This window comes from Stenella coeruleoalba (assembly GCF_951394435.1).
Source record: "Stenella coeruleoalba genome assembly, chromosome: X".
Taxonomy (NCBI): domain Eukaryota; kingdom Metazoa; phylum Chordata; class Mammalia; order Artiodactyla; family Delphinidae; genus Stenella; species Stenella coeruleoalba.
Genome location: NC_137152.1, coordinates 39,035,120 through 39,061,577, shown reverse-complemented (window position 1 = coordinate 39,061,577; position 26,458 = coordinate 39,035,120). Strand labels below are relative to the sequence as shown.

The window sequence follows — 26,458 nt, the reverse complement described above, 5'->3', positions numbered from 1 at the left end:
TGGAGGCTGGGTAGAGAAACTGGGCAAATGACATGGCAGGAAACTGATGGATAGAGTAGAAGGGGAGGCAGATACTGTTTGACTTGTTACTGGGAGAATGGTTGCTGGGAGAATGGTTACTGGTCCAGAGTGGTTACTGGGAGAATCCCATAGCAGATTTCATCAGCCTGATAGCTATCTACCACACTGGCCTCAAGGAGAAATAGCCTGAGAATGGAGAGGAACTTGGCTTAGGCCCTTCCTCATTCCAGGAGGATCCCTATATAACCTGTTAAGGTGACACTTGTCATTGAAACTTGTGCTCCAGGCTGCCTTGGTTTTCCTCTCGTGGGGAAGGTCTAGATTAGATTCTTGATGTTAAATGTGCCATCCTGTGACTTTACCCACTGGCAGAAGATTTTTAAGTGATGTTTTTAAAAAGTAACTTTAGTGCTAGGCAAACAATACAAAAGGGCCACATACAGGGTCAGGGCCTCCTAAAATGTAGGTTACCTATTTATTTGGGGCCGGATTTTAGTTGGAAGAGGCCTGGAGCTCCAGGCCTGGAGTTTCAAGAAGACAGATGGTTAGGCCTAACTTCATGTACCATGGGAAAGGTGGCTTCAGCCTAGTGGCAACAAGTGGCCTCAAACTTACTATCTAGTTTGCATATTCCCTGTTTCCCTATACCCATAGCACTCAATCAGTGATGCCATATGCCAAGTTGTGCTGTGCCACAGCATACAACACACCAATACAGCTGTACTGGTAGTTGATAGCTGGCATCAGTTTTGACTGGTTGGTGCCCATGCTGAACTACTAGTTGTGCTATATTGTGAATATTACTTTTTCACTTATAGCCACATCCTACTAGCCTGCTCCTACCCTCCCACAGAGAAGCCAGCTGCATGCTTACTAACCAACAACTCCTCTGTCTTTGTCCTTTCCCTTCCTTTCTTTTCCTTTCTTCTCCTCTCAGACTCTAACCAGAAATGATGCAGTAGATGTTACATTTAGTCTTAAAGGGCTCTACGATGACACCAAAGCTTTCCTGGATGAAAACTTGGTGAGTGGATGGGGTTGGAACAGGGAGGGCAAAGTATCCCATCTGAATTTGGTCACAGCCTGTGCTTGGTTCTAGAGCATTGGAAGACATGTAGGAGCATTTTGGCCAGGTGCTTACCTGGCAGTCCCTGCTGTGTCATCTTCACCCAGAGTTGTCATTGATCGTGTCACTTTATAAGTTATGCGAATCTATAGGGACTACCATATCCTTGAAGAAAAGTCTATCTCCTTTGGCAAATGTCTCTTGGGTCCAAGACTAGGCCAAACAAAAGCAGCGTTTTCTCATCATACCTCATATAGTTTCAGTAGAAAAGGGTGAGCTCTTTTGAGCTGCTCTGCATCTCCCAAGTTTCCACATACGTCTCTCACCATGTGGAAAGACAGTAAGGAATAGTGGGGAAAGTTGGGGGTCTCTGAGTTCAAATCCCAAATCTGCCCATTACTAGCTATATTAGTTTCCTAAGGCTGCTGTAACAAAGTACTAAAACCTGGGTGACTTAGGACAACAGAACTTTATTGTCTCACAGCTCTGTAGGCTAGAAGCCTGAAATCAAGGTGTCAGCAGGGCCATGTTCCTTCTGAAACCTGTAGGGAAATCCTTCCTTGCCTCTTCCTAGCTTCTGGTGACTTGCTGGCAATCTTTGCTGTGTTCCTTGGCTTGTAGATGCATTACTCCAATCCTCCATATTCACATGGTGCTCTCCCTGTGTCTCTCTGTCTTCCCATGGCCATCTCCTTAAAGGATACCAGTCTTACCGGATCAGGGCCCACCCTACTCCAGAGTCCAGACCAGACCAATGATCCCATCTTAATAATTACATATGCAATGACCCTATTTCCAAAAAATTGAGGTACTGAGGGTTAGGATTTCAAGATATCTTTTTGGAGGGGACACAAATGAATCCATAACAGTAGGTACGTGAGGTAACTTCACCTCTCTGGATCTCAGTTTCCCTACCTACAAAATAGGAATTAAAATCTCTACCTATCCAGGTTGTTGTGAGGATTAAACAAACTACTGTATATTATGTGCCTAGCTCTTCCTAGCAGCTTGACAGATGGTAGATTTTATTAGTGTTAGGGAAAATGGACTGAGGCTCAGTTTTTGAGCTACAGGAAGAGTTGCTGTTTCTCATAATGCAAAGCCCATAGGCACACCTGGTGAGTGTGCTTTAATGAGTCAACTGATCATGACTACTCCACTTTAGGTTTGCTGCTAAGGCCCCTAGGAAGGTACTGTTCTGCCTCTCATCTAATTAAGGTTTATTTGAAGAGGGGCCTCTGAGTTGATTTTTGCAAGAAGTGCAGCCACTTCCCCCTTTCCATTTGCACATATAACTGGCACACTGCACAGGTGGAAGAGTGGTTAAGGCAGTCAGGCCAGGCTGTCCCAGCATCTGAGCCCCAGGCTAGAGTCTTTCAGCCTTCAGCGACAGCAACAGAAGTACCTTCTATATATAGGCAGAGCTAAATGGCCTTGCCAATTTGGGCAGCAGGAAATATGGGAGCTTGGCCTCTTATTGCCACTCAGGATTTCTTGAGGCTTATGGGGTCATGAAAATTGGTTTGTGCCAGCCAACAACCCAAATTGAGCACATATCATACTTAATATAGAACCTGGTAAGGACCCACACACACACATACACACATCCAAACGAGACCTGGGTGCAAACGGCTGCTAAGAATGACCATGTATCTCCAGAAAGGCCATATCATAGAGGTGGCATGGATGTAAGGCTTATTTCATTTTTTAAAATTTATTCTTATTTTATTTATTTATTTTGGCTGCATTGAGTCTTTGTTGCTGCATACAGGCTTTCTCTAGTTGTGGCGAGTGGGGGCTACTCTTCATTACGGTGCACAGGCTTCTCATTGCGGTGGCTTCTCTTCTTGTGGAGCATGGGCTCTAGGCATGCAGGCTTCAGTAGTTGCAGCATGCAGCCTCAGTAGTTGTGGCACACAGGCTTAGTTGCTCTGCGGCTTGTGGGATCTTCCTAGACCGGGGCTCAAACCCATGTCCCCTGCATTGGCAGGCAGATTCTTAACCACTGCACCACCGGGGAAGTCCAGGCTTATTTCATTTGAATGTTGTTATTCCTCCCCTTGAAGGAGGAGAACAGTCAGTGTTGGGAGAGGGATGTAGCCTTTTTTTTTTTTTTTTTTTTTTTGCGGTACGCGGGCCTCTCACTGTTGTGGACTCTCCCGTTGTGGAGCACAGGCTCTGGACGCGCAGGCTCAGCAGCCATGGCTCACGGGCCCAGCCGCTCCGCGGCATGTGGGATCTTCCCAGACCGGGGCACGAACCCGTGTCCCCTGCATCGGCAGGCGGACTCTCAACCACTGCACCACCAGGGAAGCCCGGGATGTAGCCTTTTGATGAAGAAAATCCCACCCAGTAACTCCCACTTCCCTTATGTGGCAAACTGGCTTAGTGATGTTAGAACAGAAACCAGGAAGTGAGTAACAAAGTCCCCTGAGTCAGTTTGCACATTTATCTCAGAGAAGAGTCCTGAATAAGGTCTCTATTGAAGCCAGAAGGACAAGAGAACAGAGCATAAGATTCAGGCCCAACCATATACTATTTTTCAGAGCCCGAGTCTCTAGGTGCCAAATAGGAAGTCATTAGGAAGCCATTTTATTCCTCTTCTATTATGATTAGGAATCATTTTCTAAGACCCCAATTCCTCTTTCTTCTCTGTGGTTTTGGGTTTGACTATCAAATCCCTTTTGAGCACTGCTGGTAAGTATGCCTCTAAGAATCCCTGGCCCTTTCCCCCTTATCTTGAAGTGATGGCCATTTCTACTTGACACCACTGTTCCCCGTCCCACCACCATGTACACACACGTGTCCTGTGCATCCGGGCTACTCCGTACTGTCCTAAATCATTCGTTGTAAAGCAAAAGCAAGAGATTATTTGACAACATGACTTGTTCCCCTCTCATATCCCATCCTGATTGGTCATAACCTCCAATCCCATCCCTCGCTCATTCACCTGTCACCCATTTGTGACAGACAGCAGGGTTCCACTTAAGGCTGGCCCATGCACAGCAAGAAGCTACATAAGTGCCAGACTGAAAGTAGAGCACATGCCAGAGAGGAGAGATGAAGCCAAAGTAGGTGGGCTGGAAAGCGTGTCAGAGCTGATGATATCAGCATGCATCTGTTCTCCCAGCTCACTATTTAATGGACCATGAACTATCTCACTTATGTTGTTGGTTTAGAACTTGGTTCTTCTGAGTTGGAGATGGTCCCAGAATAATCTATTTTAACTCTCCCATGGAGCATACAGAGTTCATCCTGTGGGTGCTGGGGGTTACTAGGGAATGCTTGAGCTTTGTTTCCTAAACCCATGGGACAAGCCATCATTCACTAAGAGTGAATAGCTAGGGGCTAAAAGCACAGCCTGGGGAGGCAGACCCTCTTTGCCAGGAAGGGAAAATTTGAGCCAATCTCTCTCTAGCCCTCCCCTTGCTTCACAAAGTAGCCTTTAAATTATGGTAACTGTGTAATAAAGATTCCCCCCACCCCAGCATCTGGCCACCCCACATACCCTTTCTGGAATGGTGTGGTGTAGAGGGTAGGCTATAGAGTTGAATAGATCTGGGTTTCTGTCTAGTCATGTGATCTTGAGCACTAAACTTCTTTGAGTCTGTTTTCCCACCTATAAAATGAGAACAATAGTACTTTGTAAGGTATTATCAAGCTATTGGGAAGATGGAATGAAACTATGTATGCACAGTGCCTGGCATATAGTATTTGCTCAAAAATTGGTAGCTATTATTAGGGGGGCACTTGGGTGTCTCCAGGGGCTTGAGGGTCAAGGGTAGGACCCTTATCCTGGACCCTAAGCTGTAGGGGTACAACTTCAGCATTAATTGATAGTGGTCAAAGGGCCTCTCTGCTTGCCAAACTGTGAGCACGCCAAGCCCTAAGGAAAGCATCACTGTCTGGTTGTCTCCTGGATCTCCCTATTGAGAAAGTAAAGAGCTGGCTATACTTTCCACCGACACCATGAGCCAAAGGAGATATAAGTTGGCACACTGTGGTCTCATGGCCACTAGCAGGGACTGGGAGTTGGGGAGAAGGCAAGAGTCTATGAAGGTAGGGTGCTTAGCATTGGATACTCACTCTTTTTCCTGTCTTCACCAGCTGAGAAATGCTGAGTATGAGGCCACACTGCAAACTTCCCTGGATGCCATGAATAAGGAGTTTGAAAAGCTATCTGAGATTGACTGGATGAATTCAATCCTTTCTCCAGAGGTATGTGACCTGTGGATTGGGAAATAAAGGGGAAGAGGGATTCTTCCTTGGTGCTTTGCCTTCCGGTGTGGGCCAGGACACAGTGACTGATGTAGCATAGGGAGGCCAGTAGTGGCTTTCAGCTTGAGTTCAATGGAGCCTCCTCCTCCCATCTCCTCACCATAAGTATACAGGACAAGGCAGAAGGCACACTGAAAAACTAGATGACCATGAGAACATAACCAGAAAGAAGAACCACTCTGTATCAGAAGATTGGGAGAGAATAAGCAAGAATGGACTTTTTCTGTGCCTTTCTCCTGGCTGCAATTCCCCTCCCCTGCTCAGTACCTGCTGCTGGGACTGAATTTTGTCTGGTACATACCATTATGGCCAATACCAGGTGTTTACAGCCAACATCTGTTCTAAATGGTTGGTGCCCAGGCCATACTGGTGGTTAAATCTACCAAATATCACCTCTCCTTGCTGCTTTCTGTCCCTCCCACTCTGGGAGGAAAGTAGGCTATCTCAATGCTTTCCCCTAGCAGGTGTGTGGCTTAAAAGAAAATCAAGCATGGCAGCTGTGGCTATAATATAGCTGTGGGGATGTCATCATTTTTTGACAATTCTGAGTGCTCTCCTGAGATTGAAAAATAGTCCCATTTCATAAATCAAATGACTCAAAGATGTCCACCTACCACCAGGTAAATTATACCTTTTACGGTCTGACAGGGTTTTTCTTTAAATTTCTCCGCCATGGAACTGCTCACTTCAACCTGTAGGAATACTTGGTTCTCCTACTCATTATGCCTGTTTTCTGGCTTCATACACCAGTTATATGCATGTGAGCAAGCCATACAAGCATGTTTGGACTAGTGCAGCAATTGGGCTACCATTTAAGAGAAAAAGCCATAGGCAAATTTAGGTCTTAAAGGATTTAATAACTTTCTCATATGCTTTTGCTGCTCTTGACCAGTAGCCCCCTGGGGAAGAAAAACATGCTGTTATGCAGAAAAGGAAGCACACTCTTGTAGCACCCCATTCTTACTCAGTTCAGCTATCTTGCACCAAGCTCCTGACCTAGGCAAACAGACTGGATATTGAGAGAAATGAAGCAAACAGTCCATGCTCTGAGGTCTCAATATGGGAGTCTGCCTGGCCTGGGCATAATCTCTTTTCTGGACTTCAGCATTTCCATAAAGATGAAGAAGTGAGGCTCTAAAGAAGGGCAGAATAGATTGAAAGAAAGACAGGAAGATGTTGCTCTTTCACTTGATACCAAACTTGCTCACCTTAAGGCCACAGAAGGCGCAGATCCACTTTAGTGGGGAAAAGCAGAATGAGAGTCAATTATTTATTGGACTTTCCAAAGCTTTGGTTCCAAGGGAAGGTCCTGTGCCCTTCCTTTAGGTTTCTTCTGAAAGGCAATTCAGAAGAGCATTTATTAACATGAGATCATTTATTAAAGCTTTTAGCAAAGTACCTGGCACAGAGTAGGATCTTGGTAAAGATCAGATGCCTTCTAGGGCACAAGACTAGTGAGTAGGGGTATCTCCCATACCTGGATAGATAGCAGATCTGCCTGCTTCTTGCAGCATCCTCGTTCACCACCTTGCCAGGCCTCTAGGAATTGTTTCTGACTATTAGGCAACTAACATTTTGACCTTCCTCTTGTTGTGGTTTGCCAGGAAAAGTCTTCAGATACTGACAGTAGAAGCCTCGGATTGAAAGTTAAGTTCCCCAAATTGGGAAAGAAGAAGCCAGAAAAGGAAGACAAACCTAAATCAGGCCAAGGCATCCAGGGCTTTATTGGTAAGTTTCTCCCACAGGCATCGAGGTCATAAAGGATTCCCCAGCAGCCTGGGTACTTCCCAAAGACCTGAAGCTCACATTAGAAATGTGCACGGGTATGGTGGTGATGGAGGAGGTGGCCGGCTGGGAGCCAACCTTAGGGGATGCCAAGCAGTCTCTTGGACAAGGTGTGAGTTAGAAAGTGATATGGAGGGAATTCCCTGGCTGTCCAGTGGTTAGGACTCCACGGTTCCACTGCAGGGTCACGGGTTCGATCACTGGTTGGGGAACTAAGATCCCGCATGCCACACGGTACACCAAAAAAAAAAAAAGAAAAAGAAAAAAAAGCTCCTTAAAAAAAAAAAGAAAGTGATATATGGATACTGACAGGGAGAGAACCTGAGAGGCAACCTTGCTTTGTGATCTCTGTGATATAAACAGCTGAAGAGAAAAATGAGAACAGCCAGTACCTTTCTGCTTGACCCATTCCTTTCCTCAGTGGATAAAGTATGGCAAAACAGTCATATTTAGATCTATTTCCCAGTCAAATACAACTACAAGCTTTTGGTCCTGCTCCAGAAAGCACTATTATTTGAGATGGGTTGGGGGTGTCAGTGCTGGGCACCTACAGGGTCAGGAACAGGTTCCACGACCTATCTAAACACTCTTATTCTTTATCTGTTATAGTAAATCCCTGGAAATGCAAAATTTGTTTCATTATTTGAATTTTGGTTCCACCCCTTCTTCAGAATTGGACTTAAATGTTCTTGATATATCAGTGGGGCTCAAAAGAAGGTTCCCTTAGAATTGTCGGCTATGCCAATTCTGATGTCAATCGTCTCTCCTAAATTCTGAGCCTAGATGACCTGGAAGCTTGAGATGGGGGGAAAGGGATGGAGGGTGGCAGTTTGTTTTGTTTTTTGAGGAACTGAGACTTCATACAGATGCCAAGAGAGAATCTCCTGGACCAAGTTATGTTTGGTCCAACTGGTTTGAGTCCCTAAGAATCTGCCAGTTGGGAGACCCATGGTGCTTGAGAGTCTTTCTGAAGACTCTGAAAGGGTCAATAGCAGTTTCATGGATTATCAGGTTCTGAGAACTCATCCCATTTGTGTTTGGCTTGCATGACATCAGCTGGTTTTCTAAGATGGTTTAAAAATGGTTGGTACAATAGGAACAAACCAGTCTGTCTCCTAAAGGACTCTTTGCTCTCTTTAGCATCCATAAATTTAGGCATCTGGCAATGTGCTAACCTCATTATTTCTATACTTGCTTTTTTTCTATAAAGGAAATTTGTGGCACCGCAGACATCATGAAGATGAAGCAAAAGATGATGATCCTCCAACACCATCAGGATCTCAACTATAACCCTTGAAAGCTGGAAGGAGAACTCACAACATTTAGGATTCTACTAAAAACTCTTGAAACCTCAATACAGGCTAGACTAAATTATTTCAGAACAAACATGAGCACCACCAAGAAAGATCCTCCAATTCTTTACACTAATACATTTTTTTCCTGGACTCAATCAGGTCTCCTTAGAGGTTTACATTTTCTCATTGGCCAAAGATTCTTGTTCCGAGTTGTCTTGTTCAGTTCTCCTTCTCTTCGTGCATCTTGAGCAACTACAGTATTTAATTGAACTAAGCTTTTTGTGAATGGCCTGGGATCTACAAAAGATTCAAGGGAGTTCACCTTTTCAGGGAGTTGGGGAATGTTTTTCTCTGACTGGCAGAGAAACTGTTGATGCTAGGGAATGAATGAAAGAAATACTCTCAGGGAGATGAGGAGAGGGGTCAGGACAGCCAGGCTTGGTGGTGTTTCTCCCCCAATCCCTGTCAATTGCAACTTGTGACTTCAGAAGGTCTCTCCTAGTTGGCCTATTAAGATGAGAACTAGGTCCTGGGGGCTTGTCCACTTGCCTCTTACAATGACCATGTGAAATCTTTTCTTGTGGTGACTGCTCTCTCTGCAAACCCTTTCTGTTTTTCCATGTGCGCATGTATGTCTTTGCACATGTCCAGGTGGTGCTCTGGTGGCTGGGTGGGCCCATTGGTTGGAACTCACCCCTATGGCAACCATACAGGCTCCCTTCCTACTGCCTTGATCCTAGCCTGCATGCCTCCATGGAGTGTTTGCCTGCATTCTTGCTGGATTTTTAAACTAAATGTTTTGCTGCTGTGCTGCAGTATAGTTATGTATAGAGACATATAAAGATGTATATATATAAATATATATATATATATATATATTTTTAAGAACTGAAAATACAACTCGACCTCTAAATGACCCTATAATTTATTGTGCTAACCCAGGAATCCCTCCCCACCCTGATCCCATCCTCCACCCCCATTACCCTACACACACATATGCCTCTACCAACTGCCCTAGTTCTTGGTGGAGCTTCTAATCTTTTGGTGCATTTTCAGTGTCTTAGAAGTGGCTGGGATCTACCTATGGCCCAGCTGATTCTGATGCCCCCTTAAAATTCTGAGCCAGGCCACAGAAAGGGGAACAAAAACACCAATGCCCTAGAGAAGGGGGCTAAGCTGGCATGCTGCCTTTTTCGCTCTATCTGTCCTGGACTCTACATCAGCAACTGCCCAACCTGTGCTGTCCCCTTCCCCAATAAACACTATATGGAGCAACCAGGCCTTGAGCTCTGTGACTCAGATGTCTGAGCTAAGGACTGCCTGACAATCAAGTCACAGCCTAGGCCCTTCCCCACAAGCTCCATCTTGGCCTGCATCTTCTGGGCAGGCTGTTGGTTAAGTCCCCAAATCACTTTTGAATCTCCCTTCTTGCTCCTTTCCCTTGAGTACAGAGGGACATTCAAAGTGACCAGAAAGAACATGACCCTGGGAAAATGGAGGCTAAAAGCTTCTGCTTCTCCCATGGTTCTTCTTCCAAATTTCTCATGAAAACAAACCAGGCCAAAATTGCTCCAGATCCCAATTAGCATTTTTTTGAATGCCTGCGCCCAGTCAGGCAAATCTAATCAAACTCCAGTATTTCTCCAGGGGTTCTCTCATGTCTGCCTTGTATCCCCACCCACCCTCAACTTATATCTTTGAGTAAGTGTCCCTTCCCATTTATCAACAGAAAGCCAGGAAACTGGCCTCTCCCTACTTCTCAGAAAAACTTAGCGTGCTCAATTACCTGACTCAGTCCAATCGCTGGTTTATCGAGGTGCACAATCCAACTCTAAGCACTGGTTCTCAACTCTGGAACTCCACCAGCCTAGCCCACTTAAACCAGCCACCTGTGTTCCACCTCTGCAGGGGTGAGGAGAAAAATACTAACAAGGGGATAGTCCCCAGACGTCTGATTGCTGTGCCAAACAAACAAAAATGTCCTAGCTCTACAACTAGGGAAGAAAGTTAATGGAAAAACATTGAGAGAAAACATTTAAAACTTATTTAAGCATCAGAATATGTTAACTTACTGTATGTATTTAAGTGGGGAATGTGCTGTTGCTGTGTCTTTGGCTTTCTCCGTATTACTCTTTCTTCCCAGGAGGAGGTATTAGATCAAATCAATAAGGTCACCGTTGCAGCCCAACTTGGCTCCTCCGTGGCTGCACACATTAACAGCTGCACACACGTTCACTCACAGAGTTGGGAACCAAGTTGCATATTTTTCAGAAGAGCCTTTTTCAAAATGAAAAATTTCCAAATGAGCAAATTTTAGGAAACAAAAGGAAGTCCTGGGAGAGGGTAGCTTTTACTTGGCAGTGCCTAAGCAGGGCTGTGTCTTGTAATTATTTTTATCACCAATGACAGTAAACTGTAATAGTACTCCATCTCTTGTGTTTACTTTGCTGACTTACTATCCATCTTTGTATGTTGTAATGCTACTCTTGCTCTGTTGTACCATCTGGATTCCCTTTTACCTACCCTATCCACCCACCCTGAATCAGAATGATATTGAATGAAACCACTAAGATTGGAGGCTGGAGTCAACTCATGGAGCAGAATTGATAGGGGATGAGGCCCAGGAGCAGGTGTGGCTTGCTAAATCCCTTGGTTACCTCCTAAACTGCTTAGTTACCAGTTGTTTCCCAAAACAAGGAAGACAGCTTTGCTGAGCACTTGTTTTTGCACATACTAGCTTGAAAACAAAGCAAGAAGTGGTGATCTCTTTCTCAAGGGAGGTGGCCCATCCTCTGGAAGCATAAGCTCCTTTCAGGACTTCATGGTTAACTACTTGCAGTAATATAATTGTTCAGGTGGTGGGACCAGACACCAAATATCCATCTCAATTATGTTCAAAGTTGACATCAAGAGCCAAAGTTCTGGGGTTTGGTTGCATCTTTGGAGCACTTTCTGAGGGACTGATTGAATGGGCAATTCCTAGCAAGAAGAACAGTGGGGAAGGAGAATGCCAGTGGATTTGGACTGCCATCATCTGCTTTTGGTGTCAATACTACAGGAGGTCAGCAGCTATCATTCACCTCACCGGAAAAGGGCCTGTGTTTTGTCTAAAGGGGCAAGGGAAGAATAAGGAAGACATTTTCAATTTAATAAATTAGGTTAAAGTTGATCAGAAGAAACAGTTGGGGTTAATGTCATCTTCCCTCAGGACACAAGTAGAAGAATTTTAATTTCATAAGAAGTAGAAATTAATACCAAAACAACCAAACCCATTAGCACCATTCCATCCTGTAAAGGACCTTGATTGGCTTTATGGTTTGTGGAATTGCATTTGTCTACTTGTCTGCTAATCTTTAATCTGTTTTTTTGTTTGTTTTGTTTCCTCAGAGACCCCTGCAAGTAAGCAGCAGGGCCAGGGGCTGACTGGGGGAGGAAACTGGGGTAGTTATGGGGTAACAGGAAAAAGCAGAAAGAAAAGGTCCACAAAGTGTGCCTATTCCTCCTCCCCACAAAATGGAACACCAGTCTTCAAAGTTAATAAAGTTTTGCTTCTTAAAGTATTTTAATAAATGGATAAATATAATCAACACCAGTGTCTCATCATTTACCTCAGCATGGGAGGAGTTGAATGGTGGTGGAAATGGGGAGTGGGCTTGGGTTGTCATCCAAGCTCTAAACAAGCCACATGCATGTAGGGATGGCAGGTGGCGAGGGGTGGGGAACAGCAGCAGCACAAACTAAGACTCTCCATCAGGGTGATCATAACACTGAAAGGGCTGCTACAAAAAGTTCTAAAACCTGAAACAACTCAGGACAATCCTATGGGGGAATACCTGCCACTGTATTTGTTTTAGAAGCCAACTCTCTGCAGGATCCAGATTCCAATGAAATGAATTAGTTACAGGGGAGGAGAACTGAGGTAGAGTACAACCCAGATTGCTAACTAGATGCATACATGCAAAAAGTACCTCGAAAAACTTTCGACAATACAATCTGCTCCCCTAAACCATACATCACATACTCCTCTCCCTTCCATAAAGGTTGAAGTGGGAAGGAGTGTTCTGTTCAGATGCAAAATTGGCTAGGCCTGGGATTGAAAGTGGTTCAATTTCTGCCCTACTAATAGTGACCCTGAGGGAACCAGTTATTTGTCACATTTAATAGGGAGGCAACTGAGGCTGTACTAGACCAGGATTCCACAAAATGCTACACCAGTGTGAGAACTCAGATATTCTAAATCCTCGACTTTCCAATACTAAAAACTGTCTCTTACTTAGAGACAAAACAGTTGTGACCTTCAGGACCACAGTCTACCTCCATAAAAACAACATTCTTATGCTTTATGAGGGAAACAGCCCTATTTCTGAGGAGCTACCACCAGGGTGGGCCCTGTAGTTCCTGCTAAGAAGTTTGGACTACATCCTATAAAGCTAGTAAAGTACCATCAGAATTGAACTTGTCTGTTTTTTAAATTATCATATGATAAAATTGCTTTTTTTTCTTTTGGTGTATAATTCAATGAATTTTAACACATGTAGATATTCATGTAACCACCACCACTACCAGGATACAGAAGTTTCCACTATCCCATTAATCTCCTTTATATCATTCCTTTATAGCTACACCTTAACCCTACCTCTAACCACTGATCTATTTTTCCATCCTTATAGTTTAAGGAATGAATGTCATAGAATATGTAACCTTTTGAGGCAAGCTTCTTTAACTCAGCATAATGCCTTTGAGGTTCTTCTGTTGTTTTGTGATCAACAGTTTGTTCTGTTTATTGCTGAATAGCATTCCATTGTATTGATCTACCAGTTTGTTTATCCATTTAGCCATTAAAGGACCTTTAAGTTGTTTCCAGTTTTTGGCAATTATGAATAAAGCTGTTATGAACATTCATATCCAGGTTATTGTATCCACTTCTCTAGGATAAATACCCAGGAGTGTGATTGCTGGATTATATGGTAAAATCGTGTTTAACTTGATAAGAAACTTCCAAATTATTTTCCATAGTTGCTGTACCATTTTGCATCCAAACCAGCAATGCTTGGAAAGTTCCACTTGCTCCACATCTTCACCAGCTCTTGGAATTCAGTAATTTTTATTTTAGCCATTCTAATAGGTGTTTAGTGATACCTCATCATAGCTTTTCCCTAATAGCTAATGATGTTGAACATCTTTTTATGTGCTTATTTGTCATACTTAAATCCTCTTTGGTAAAATGGCTGCAAATTCTTTTCTCTCTTTTGTAATTGTGTTTTTCATTTACTTATTGTTGAGTTTTCAGAATTCTTTAAATATCCTGGATCCAAATTCTTTGTCAGATATATGATTTAGAAATATCTTCTGCCAATCCATAGTTTGTCTTTTCATTCTCTCAACAATATCTTTCAGAGGAGAAGTTTTCCATTTTATTTATTTATTTTTTAGGCCACGCCATGCAGCATGCAGGATCTTAGTTCCCAAAACAGGGATCAAACACATGCCCCCTGCACTGGGAGTGTGGAGTCTTAACCATTGGACCACCAGGGAAGTCCCTAGTTCTACATTTTTATAAAAATAACAATTCATCATTTTTTTTCTTCTATGGACTGTGTGTTTTTGCATTATATCTAAAAATTCTTTCTCCAACTCAGTGGTTCTTAACCCGGGGGGACTTTGTCCCCAGGAACATTGGGCAAAGTCTGGATACATTTTTGGTTGTCATGACTTACGGGGCATGGTGTTACTGGTCTCTCATGGGTAAAGGCTGGGGATGCTACTATATATCCTACAATGCACAGCAAAGTTTCCATGACAAAGAATTATCAAGCCCAAAATGTCAGTGGTGCTGCTGCTCAGAAACCCCCATTTAACCCTATGTCACAAAGATTTTCTTTTACATTGATTTCTAAAGGTTTTATAGCTTTATGTTTTAATTTTAGATCTATGACTCACTTTGAGTTAATTTTTGTATAATGAATGAGGTTTAGGTGAAGGTTCATTCTTTAGCATATGGATATCCAACAGTTCCAACATCATGTATTATAGTAAAAAAGACTGCTTTTATCACTGAATTTTTTGCACCTTTCTCAAAAATCAAACAGCCATAATTGTGTGGGTCTAATTCTGAACTCTCTACTCTGTTACATTGTTCTGTCTCTCTCTTCCCCAATAACCACACCATATTCATTACTTTGTAAGCTTTATAGCAAATTTTCAAATTGGATGGTGTGATTCTTTCAACTTTATTCTTTTTCAAAATTGTCTTAGCTATTCTAGTTCATTTGCCCATGATATTTGAGAATCAGTTTGTCTGTATGTACAAAAAAAATCCTGCTGGGATTTTGACTGGTATTGAGTTCAATCTACAGACCAATTCAGAAGTGACATCTTTACTCAGTTGACACTTCCATTCCATGAATACCATGTTTCTCAATTTGTATGATTTCTTTTATTAGCATTTTGTAGTTTCCGCCACATAGATTTTGTAGATGTTTTATCAGATTTATACCTAAGCATCTCATTTTGGGGACCTACTATAAATGGTATTTTAAAGTTTTAATTTCCTTGTATGTACATTGTCAGGATACAGAAATGGGATTGATTTTTATGTGTTGATTTTGTGTTCTGTTACTTTGTTAAGCAAACATGTTAGTTCTAGGAGTTTTTCTCTCTCTTTTTTATTGTAGATCCCTTGATATTTTCTACACATATGGTTATGTCAGCTGCCCAAAAGAAGTCAGTTTTACTTATTCTTTTCAAATCTGTATTCTTTTTACTTCTTTTTCTTGTCTCATTGCACTGGATAAAACTTCTAGTATAATGTTGAATAGGACTGGTGAGATTAGACATCCTTGCCTTGTTTCTAAGGCAAGGGGAAAGTATTCAGTCTTTCACCACTAAACATGATGTTACATGTAGATCTTTGGAGACAACCTTTATCAGGTTGAGAAAGTTTCTATCCTTAGTTTGTTGATAACTTTTATCATGGATGAATGCTGAATTTTGTCAAATGCTTTTTTCATATCAATTGATATATGATTTTTCTTCTTTAAACTGCTAATATGATTGATTACATTGACTTATTTTCAAATATTGAACCAGGTTTGCATTCCCAAGATGAACTTCATTTGTTTCAGTCATACTATTTCTGGATTGGATTTGTTAAAGATCTTGAGTCTATGTTTATGGGTGATACCGATCTGTAATTTTCTTTTTTATACTGTCTTTGTCTGGTTTTGGTTATATGGATAAAGCTAGCTTTGAAAAATGGGTTGAAATGTTCCCTTTTCTGTTTTCTGGAGAGATAGTGTAGAATTGGTGTTAATTCTTCTTTAAATGTTTGGTAGAATTCACCAGTGAAACCACTTGATAATGGAGACTTCTCTGGGGGGAGGTTTTCAACTATGAATTCAATTTCTATATTAGTTATAGGACTACTCAGATTATCTATTTTATCTGGATGACATTTGGTAGTTTGTAGTTTTCAGGGAATTGGTCCATTTCATCTAAGTTGTCAAATTTATGTGCATAGAGTTGTTCTTAGTATTCCCTTAATAGCCTTTTAATGAATATAAAGTCTGTAGTGATTTCCCCTCTTTCATTCCTGATATTGATGATTTGAATCTTTGCTCATTTTTCTTTGTTTAGCCTGGCTAGAAATTTACGAATTTTACTGATCTTTGCAAAGAAGCCGTTTTGGGTTTCATTGATTTTCTCTATTTTTTTCTTATGTTTCCTATTTCATTGATTGTTGCTGTTTCTTTCCTTCTGCTTGATTTATTTAATTCTTTTTCTACTTTAAGGAGGAAGCTTAAGTTATTGATTTCAGATCTTTCTTGTTTTCTAATATGAGCATTTAATGCTATAGAGTGCCCTAAAACCACTGCTTTTTGCTGTATTCAACTAATTTTGATATATTTTCATTTCCATTCTGTTCAAAATATTTCTAATCACTCCTCGGACATTTCTTTGACACATAGATTATTTAGAAGTATATTATTTAATTTCTAAGTGTCTGGAAATTTTACGATTATTTTTCTGTTACTGATTTCTAGTTTAATTCCATTGTGACTAGAGAACACATTCTGTATGAGTTCAATTATTTTTAATTGGTTAAGGCTTGTTTTATGACCTAGGATATGGTCTATCTTGGAGAATGTTCCACGTACACTTAAGAGAATGTGTATTCCTGCTGTCATTGGGTGGAGTAATATATCAGTTGGATTCAGTTGATTGATGTTGTTCATTTCTTCAATATTCTTTCTGATTCTGTCTGCTTATTTCCATCAATTACTAAAACTATAATTATAGAGTTTTTCCACTTCTCTCTGCTCTGTCAAGGTTTGCTTCTTGAATTTTGAACTTCTGTTATTAGAAGCAAATACATTTAGAATTACTAGGTCTTTGTGGTGAATTGACTCTTTTATCAATATATAATGTTGTTCTTTACCCCTGGCAATTTCTTAGCTCTGAAGTCCATTTTGTCTGATGTTAATATAGCCATTCCAATTTTTTTACATTAGTTTTTTTCTGGTTTATTTTTTTAATTGAAGTATAGTTGATTTTCAATATTATATTAGTTTCAGGTGTTACAACATAGTGATTGAATATTTTTATAGGTTATACTTCGATAAAGTTATAAAATATTACCTATATTCCCTGTGCTGTACAATATATCCTTGGAGCTTATTTATTTTATACAAAGTAGTTTGTACGTCTTAACTCCTTACCTTTATGTTGCCTCTCCCTTATTCCATCTCCCCACTGGTAACCACTAGTTTCTTCTCTATATCTGTGAGTCTCTTTCTGTTTTGTTATATCCATTCATTTTTTTAGACTCCAACATATAAGTGATAACATACAGTATTTGTCTTTCTCTGTCTGACTTATTTCACTAATACCCTCCAGGTCTATACATGTTGTTCAAATAGCAATATTTCATTCTTTTTTAAGGCTTTTCATTCATTTTTTTTCTTTTTAATGTCCTTATTGGAGTATAATTCCTTTACACTGGTGTGGTAGTTTCTGCTTTATAACAAAGTGAATCACTTATACATATACATATGTCCCCAACTCTCCTCTCTCTTGCGTCTCCCTCCCTCCACCTTCCCTATCCCACCCCTCTAGGTGGTCACAAAGCACCGAAATGATCTCCCTGTGCTATGCAGCTGCTTCCCACTAGCTACCTATTTTATGTTTGGTAGTGTATATATGCCCATGCCACTCTCTCACTTTGTCCCACCTTACCATTCCCCCTCCCCTTACACTCAAGCCCATTCTCTAGTAGGTCTGCATTTTTAATCCCGTCTTGCCCCTGGTTCTTCATGGCCTTTTTTTTTCTTCTTAGACTCCATATATATGGGTTAGCATATAGTATTTCTTTTTCTTTTTCTGACTTAACTTCACTCTGTATGACAGACTCTAAGTTCATCCGCCTCACTAAAAATAACTCAATATCGTTTGTTTTTATGGCTGAGTAATATTCCACTGTGTATATGTGCCACGTCATGTTTATCCATTCATCTGTTGATGGACACTTAGGTTGCTTCCATGTCCTGGCTATTGTAAACAGAGCTGAAATGAGCATTATGGTACAAGACTCTTTTTGAATTCTGGTTGTCTCAGGGTATATGCCCAATAGTGGGATTCCTGGGTAGTATGGTGGTTCTATTTTTAGTTTTCTAAGGAACCTCCATACTGTTCTTCATAGTGGCTGTATTAATTTACATTCCCACCAACAGTGCAAGAGGGTTCCCTTTTCTCCACACCCTCTCCAGCATTTATTGTTTCTAGATTTTTTGATGATGGCCATTCTAAATGGTGTGAGGTGATACCTCACTGTAGTTTTGATCTGCATTTCTCTAATGATTAGTGGTCTTGAGCAACCTTTCATGTGTCTGTTGGTGATCTATATATCTTCTTTGGAGAAATGTCTATTTAGGTCTTCTGCCCATTTTTGGATTGAGTTGTTTGTTTTTTTGATATTAAGCTGCATGAGCTGCTTGTATATTTTGGAGATTAATCCTTTGTCAGTTGCTTCATTTGCAAATATTTTCTCCCATTCTGAGGGTTGTCTTTTTGTCTTGCTTATGGTTTCCTTTGCTGTACAAAAGCTTTTAAGTTTCATTAGGTCCCATTTGTTTATTTTTGTTTCTATTTCCATTTCTCTAGGTGGTGGGTCAAAAAGGATCTTGCTGTGATTTATGTTATAGAGTGTTCTGCCTATGTTTTCTTCCAAGAGTTTGGTGGTGTCTGGCCTTACATTTATGTCTTTAATCATTGTTGAGTTTATTTTTGTGTATGGTGTTAGGGAGTGTTCTAATTTCATTCTTTTCCATGTAGCTGTCCAGTTTTCCCAGCACCACTTATTGAAGAGGCTGTCTTTTCTCCATTGTATATTCTTGCCACCTTTGTCAAAGATAAGGTGACCATATGTGTGTGGGTTTATCTCTGGGCTTTCTATCCTGTTCCACTGATCTATATTTCTGTTTTTGTGCCAGTACCAGACTGCCTTGATTACTGTAGCTCTGTAGTATAGTCTGAAGTCAAGGAGCCTGATTCCTCCAGCTCCGTTTTTCATTCTCAAGATTGCTTTGGCTATTCAGGGTCTTTTGTGTTTCCATACAAATGGTGAAATTTTTTCTTCTAGTTCTGTGAAAAATGCCAGTGGTAGTTTGATAGGGATTGCATTGAATCTGTAGATTGCTTTGGGGAGTAGAGTCATTTTCACAATGTTGATTCTTCCAATCCAAGAACATGGTATATCTCTCCATCTATTTGTAACATCTTTAATTACTTTCATCAGTGTCTTATAATTTTCTGCATACAGGTCTTTTGTCTCCTTAGGTAGGTTTATTCCTAGATATTTTATTCTTTGTGTTGCAATGGTAAATGGGAGCATTTTCTTAATTTCACTTTCAGAGTTTTCATCATTAGTGTATAGGAATGCCAGAGATTGCTGTGCATGAATTTTGTATCCTGCTACTTTACCACATTTATTGATTAGCTCTACTAGTTTTCTGGTAGCATATTTAGGATTCTCTATGTATAGTATCATGTCATCTGCAAACAGTGACAGCTTTACTTCTTCTTTTCCAATTTGGATTCCTTTTATTTCTTTATCTTCTCTGATTGCTGTGGCTAAAACTTCCAAAACTATGTTGAATTGTAGCAGCGAGAGTTGGCAACTTTGTCTTGTTCCTGACCTTAGTGGAAATGGTTTCAGTTTTTCACCTTTGAGGATGATGTTGGCTGTGGGTTTGTCATATATGGCCTTTATTATGTTGAGGATCGTTCCCTCTATGCCTAGTTTCTGCGGGTTTATATCATAAATGGGTATTGAATTTTGTGGAAAGCTTTCTCTGCATCTATTGAGATGATCATATGGTTTTTCTCCTTCAGTTTGTTAATATGGTGCATCATGTTGATTATTTTGTGTATATTGAAGAATCCTCACATTCCTGGGATAAACCCCACTTCATCATAGTATATGATCCTTTTAATGTGCTGTTGGATTCTGTTTGCTAGTATTTTGCTGAGGATTTTTGCATCTATGTTCATCAGTGATATTGGCCTGTAGTTTTTTCTTTGTGACATCTTTGTCTGTTTTTGGTATCAGAGTGATGGTGGCATTGTAGAATGAGTTTGGGAGTGTTCCTCCCTCTGCTATGGTTTGGAATAGTTTCAGAAGGATGGGTGTTAGCTCTTCTCTAAATGTATGATAGAATTCACCTGTGAAACCATCTGGTCCCAGGCTTTTGTTTGTTGGAAGATTTTTAATCACAGTTTCAATTTCAGTGCTTGTGATTGGTCTGTTCATATTTTTTATTTCTTCCTGGATCAGTCTCAGAAGGTTGTACATTCTAAGAATTTGCCCATTTCTTCCAGGTTGTCCATTTTATTGGTATATAGTTGCTTGTAGTAATTTCTCATGATCCTTTGTATTTCTGCAGTGTCAGCTGTTACTTCTCCTTTTTCATTTCTAATTCTATTGATATGAGTCTTCTGCCTTTTTTCTTGATAAGCCTGGCTAATGGTTTTTCAACTTTCTTTATGTTCTCAAAGAAGAACCTTTTAGTTTTATTGATCTTTGTTATCGTTTCCTTCATTTCTTTTTCATTTATTTCTGATCTGATCTTTATGCTTTCTTTCCTTCTGCTAACTTTGGGGTTTTTTTGTTCTTTCTGTAATTGCTTTAGGTGTAACGTTAGGTTGTTTATTTGAGATGTTTCTTTTTCCTTAAGGTAGGATTGTATTGCTATAAACTTCCCTCTTAGAACTGCTTTTGCTGCATCCCATAGGTTTTGGGTCATTGTGTTTTCACTGTAATTTGTTTCTAGATATTTTTTATTTCCTCTTTGATTTCTTCAGTGATCACTTCATTATTAACTAGTGTGTTTTTTAGCCTCCATGTGTTTGTATTTCTTACAGATTTTTTCCTGTAATTGATATCTAGTCTCATAGCATTGTGGTCAGAAAAGATACTTGATACAATTTCAATTTTCTTAAATTTACCAAGGCTTGATTTGTTACCCAAGATATGATCCATCCCAGAGAATGTTCCATGAGCACTTGAGAAAAATGTGTATTTGGTTGATTTTGGATGGAATGTCCTATAAATATCAATTAAGTCCATCTTGTTTAATGTATCACTAAAAGCTTGTGTTTCCTTATTTTCATTTTGCACAATCTGTCCATTGGTGAAAGTGAGGTGTTAAATTCCCCTACTATGATTGTGTTACCATCAATTTCCCCTTTTGTGGCTGTTAGTATTTGCCTTATGTATTGAGGTGTGTTTTGGGGTGTCTGTGGCCTTATGATTTTAGGCAGCCTCTCTGCTAATGGATGGGGTGTGTTCCTGTCTTGCTAGTTGTTTGGCATAGGGTGTCCAGCACTGTAGCTTGCTGGTCATTGAGTGGAGCTGGGTCTTGATGTTGAGATGGAGATCTCTGGGAGATTTTTGCCGTTTGATATTACGTGGAGCCGGGAGGTCTCTTGTGGACCAGTGTCCTGAACTTGGCTCTCCCACCTCAGTGGCACAGCCTTTATGACTGGCTTGAGCACCAAGAGCCTGTCCTCCACGTGGCTCAGAATAAAAGGGAGAAAAAAAGGAAAGAAGAAGATAAAATTTTAAAATAAAGTAAAATAAAATAGTTATTAATATAAAAAATAATTATTCGGAAAAAAATTTTTAAGTAAAAAAAAACGACAGACAGAACCCTAGGCCAAATGGTAAAAGCAAAGCTATACAGACAAAATCACACAGAGAAGGATACACATACACACTCACAGAAAGAGAAAAAGGGAAAAAGAAATATATATCTTTGTTCCCAAATTCCACCTCCTCAATTTGGGATGATTTGTTGTCTATTCAGGTATTCCACAGATGCAGGATACATCAAGTTGATTGTGGAGATTTAATCTGCTGCTCCTGAGGCTGCTGGGAGAGATTTCCCTTTCTCTTCTTTGTTCGCACAGCTCCCGTGGTTCAGCTTTGGATTTGGACCCGCGCCTGCATGTAGGTCGCCTGAGGGCGTGTGTTCTTTGCTCATACTGGACGGGGTTAAAGGAGCAGCTGATTCAGGGGTTCTGGCTCACTCAGTCCAGGGGGAGGGAGGGGTATGGATGTGGGGTGGGCCTGAGGCAGCAGAGGCTGGTGTGATGTTGCACCAGCCTGAGGCATGCTGTGTGTTCTCCCGGGGAAGTTGTCCCTGGATCACAGGACCCTGGCAGTGGCAGGCACCACAGGCTCCAGGAGGGGAGGTGTGGGTAATGACCTGTGCTTGCCCACAGGCTTCTTGATGGCTGCAGCACCAGTCGTAGAGTCTCATGCCCATCTCTGTGGTCTGCGCTGATAGCCGCGGCTCATGCCCGTCTCTGGAGCTCCTTTAATCGGGGCTCTTAATCCCCTCTCCTCACGCACCAGGAAACAAAGAGGCAAGAAAAAGTCTCTTGTCTCTTCGGCAGCTCCAGACTTTTTCCCGGACTCCCTCCCGGCTAGCTGTGGTGCACTAGCCCCCTGCAGGCTGTGTTCACGCAGCCAACCCCAGTCCTCTCCCTGGGATCTGACCTCTGAAGCCTAAGCCTCAGCTCTCAGCCTCCACCCAACCCGCTGGGTGTGCAGACAAGCCTCTCGGGCTGGTGAGTGCTGGTTGGCACCGATCCTTTGTGCGGGAATCTCTCCGTTTTGCCCTCTGCACCCGTGTTGCTGTGCCCTCCTGCATGGCTCTGAAGCTTCCCCCGTCCGCCACCCACAGTCCTCGCCCACGGAGGGGCTTCCTAGTGTGTGGAAACCTTTCCTTCTTCACAGCTCCCTCCCACTGGTACAGGTCCCATTCCTATTCTTTCGTCTGTTTATTTTTTCTTTTGCTCTACCCAGGTACATGGGGATTTTCTTGCCTTTTGCAGGTCTGAGGTCTTCTGCCAGCATTCAGTAGGTGTTCTGTAGTAGTTGTTCCACATGTAGATGTATTTCTGATGTATTTGTGGGGAGGAAGTTGATCTCTGCATCTTACTCTTCCACCATCTTTTTTGTTTTTTTGTTTTTGTTTTGTGGTTTTTTTTGCAGTATATGGGCCTCTCACTGTTGTGGCCTCTCCCATTGTGGAATACAGGCTCCAGATGCACAGGCTCCAGATGCGCAGGCTCAGTGGCCATGGCTCACAGGCCCAGCCTCTCTGCAGCGTGTTTTATCTTCCCAGACTGGGGCACAAACCCATGTCCCCTGCGTCGGCAGGCGGACTCTCAACCACTGCGCCACCAGGGAAGCCCTCTTCCGCCATCTTGAAGCTCCTCCTCATTCATTTTTGAATGCTATCTATTTTTTTCCTTTTGCTCTCAACCTATTATATTTGAAGTGAGTTTCTGTAGGTGACATACAGTTGGGTTGTGTTTTTAATCCATTTTAATTTTTGTCTTTTCATTGGCATTTAGACCATTTAATATAATTATTGATATGACTGGATTTAGGTTTTCCATTTTACTGTTTATATTCTGTTTGGTTCCTCTGAATTATTATTCCTGTTTCCCTTCTCCTGCCATCTTTAGAATTATTTAAACTTTTTTAGTAACCAATTGTTTTTTTTTTTTTAGTAAACAATTTTAATTTATTTATTGTCACTTTGACATCTCTTTGTCTAATTTTTTTAGTAGTTGCTCTAGGGATTACAAAACACACACTTTTCACAGTCTATTTAGAATCAATATTTTACCACTTTATTTGCAATGTAAAACCCTTTCCAGCATTTTGGGCCCTTTACCCTCTCCACTTTATGCTATCATTTCCTTATGTATTACATCTACATACACTGAAAATCCCATCAGAAAATGCTGTAATTCGCTTTCAATCAAGACTCAGGAGAAGAAAAATAGTCTATTATATTTACGCAGATTTTTACCATTTTTGTCTTCTTCCATCATTTGTAATGTTCCACTCTCCCTTCTGGTATCATTTCACTTCTGTATGAAGAAATTCCTTTAGCAATTCTTTTTCAGCAGGTCTGCTTGCTGTGAATTTTCTTAGTTTTCCTTTATCTAAAATTGTGTTTTAAATTTTACCTTCATTCCTGAAGGGTATTTTTTGCTGGATTCTCTGGATTGATAAATCTTTCAATATCTGAAAAATTGTTTGTTGCTTCTTTCTGATCTAGAGTTTCTGATAAGAAATCTACAGTCATTCAAATCAATGTTCCCCTATACATAATGCATCATTTCTCTCTGAATGCTTTCAAGATTTTTTTACCTTTATTTTTCAGTGGTTTTCTTATGATGTATCTATCTATGGGTTTCCTTTGGCTTATGCTGGTAGGGATTTACTCATTTTCTTGAATCTGTAGGTTGGTGTCTTTCACCAAACTTGGGAATTTTTCAAGCCATTATTTCTTCAAAGATTTCTTTTTTTCAGCACTGCTTCTTTCTCCTTTCCTTCTGGATCTCCAGTGGCATGACTGATAGACATTTTGTCATTGTCCCATGTGTCCCTAAGGCACTGTTTATTTTTCTTCTAATCTTTTTTCCTCTGTTGTTCACATTATATAATTTCTATTTATCTACCTTCAAGTTTATTGACTCTTTACTGACATCTCACTTCTGCTATTAAGCCCATCCAGTGAGGTTTTTTTAAAATTTCAGTTATTGTATTTTTCAATTCTGAGTTTCCACTTGGTTTCTACTTCTTTATATCTTCTATTTATCTAATTAGACTCTGTATTTTAACATTTGTTCCAAGAGTGTTTGTGCCATTCATTTGAGTTTTTAATAGTAGCTGATTTAAAGTCTTTGTCAGATAAGTGCAACATCTGCATCCTCTTGTTAATATCTGTTGATTGCCTTTTGCCATGCAACTTGAGATGATCATGGTTCTTTGTATGCCTGGTAAACCTGGAGTATATCCTGGACATTTTGATATGACATTATAAAACTCTAAGTCTTGCTTAAATTGTATGGAAAACATTTACGTTTTTGCTTTAGCAGTCAATCTGATTAGGTTCAGGTCACACGTTCCCACCAGCCTTCCGTGGGCTGATGGTTCAATGTCAGCTCAGTTTTCAAAGCTTTTGCAGTGTTATTCAGATCTGTCTGGTGTGTGTGTTTGTGTGTGACTAAGTGGTCAGTCTGGAATCTAGATGGATGCCTGTTATCTCAGTTCTTTGGTATGCTCATTCGGATCTGATCAACATAGGCACAGGTTAGTGGTGGGTATCTAGGAGGTCATTAACAAAAAACATTATGGGGTCAGTTTCCTCCCACCTCTCCACAGTCTCCCCAGTGCTACTCAATTCCTGGGACTTCCCTTTCAGTCCTCCAGTTGGAAATTGTTCACTTCTGCAGCTGTGCCACATCTGGAAACAAGCAGTGGGAAAAGAGAGATAAAAAAAGCAACAGTGTGTGGCTCAGCTCTCTTGCGGCCAGAGCTCCATCAGAGCCTAAGGGTTCCCCTCTCCAAGAGTATTGGTTCCTGAAGGCTCTCACTGCTGCCACTGTTGCTGCCACTGCATGATTGCCTGAGGGTTGGGATGTGAGAGAAGAGAAATAAAGGGAAAAATGGAGGATTTCCCCCCTTCTCTCACTTCTCAAGCAAGAACTAGAGGGCTCCTCCTGGAGTTCTCTGCCTGTAGTATAGTACTCACTTCCAGGTTTCCAAATGCATTAAGTTCAGGTCAGGGAATGGGGTGGGGGGAGTGGGAAACTCACCATTTGTTTGTTGGCTTCTCAAATGCTGGTGTCCTTCTTCAATCTTCCTGCAGCTACTTACTTTTCAGAACTCTCAAACAGCTGTGCCATGAATTCTGTCCAGGTTTTATGATTGTGCTCAGTGACAGATAAAGAGTAGCAAGTACTTAACCATCTTACCCAGAACTGTAATCTAGAATCGAATTTTAAATAAATCACTCTGGTGGTTATATGGAGGGTGAAGAAGAAGGGAACAAGACTGAAGATGGGGAGACCAATTAGGAAAGTACTCTAGTAATCTAGGCAATAGATGAAATCTCAAACCTGGGCAGTGATAATAGAGATTATGATGAAAATGCCAATTCAAGAAATATTTGGGAGGTAAAATTGATGAGACTTAACAAGGTCACCCTCTTACAAGGCCATAATTGAAATATGTAAGAAAGGAACTGACAGTGATCAAGACTGATGGCTCCATTAAAAAAAATATACTTAGGGATAAATATAACAATAGACATATAAAAGTTACACTCTGATAACTATAGAACATTGTTGAAAAGAAATACTTAAATAAATGGAAAGACATACCATGTTGCAGTATAAGTCCTGACATTTGGATTTTCTCTTTTTTGTAATGCAAATGTCTGACTTAAGCTTTGATTGCCCAGACATCACTTCAAAGAGGCACCCACTTCGAAGATGGCTACCTCAAAAAACACATTGCTAGTCACCCCCACCCCAGTTCCTACTCCTTTGTTTTAGCAATCTTGCTTGATTTTGATAACTGACCATTTGGGTTGCTTGTTTTTTCTATTCTCTAGCTTCAAATTCCCCTCTTCTATTTTCAATTCACCAA

At 40.9% G+C, this 26,458-nt stretch overlaps 1 protein-coding gene across 1 annotated transcript in view; it reads left to right on the top strand.

The window, feature by feature from the left end:
- Window positions 1-8,440, top strand: part of DGKK (diacylglycerol kinase kappa) — a gene marked incomplete at both ends in the record, with an annotated part of 159,732 nt that extends 151,292 nt beyond the window's left edge. Inside the window, 4 exons of the mRNA XM_079910543.1 lie at window positions 959-1,045; window positions 5,195-5,305; window positions 6,970-7,093; window positions 8,361-8,440. Coding sequence (XP_079766669.1) covers window positions 959-1,045; window positions 5,195-5,305; window positions 6,970-7,093; window positions 8,361-8,440 — 402 coding nt within the window. The remainder of the gene's footprint in view (window positions 1-958; window positions 1,046-5,194; window positions 5,306-6,969; window positions 7,094-8,360) is intronic.
- Window positions 8,441-26,458: the final 18,018 nt, after the last annotated feature.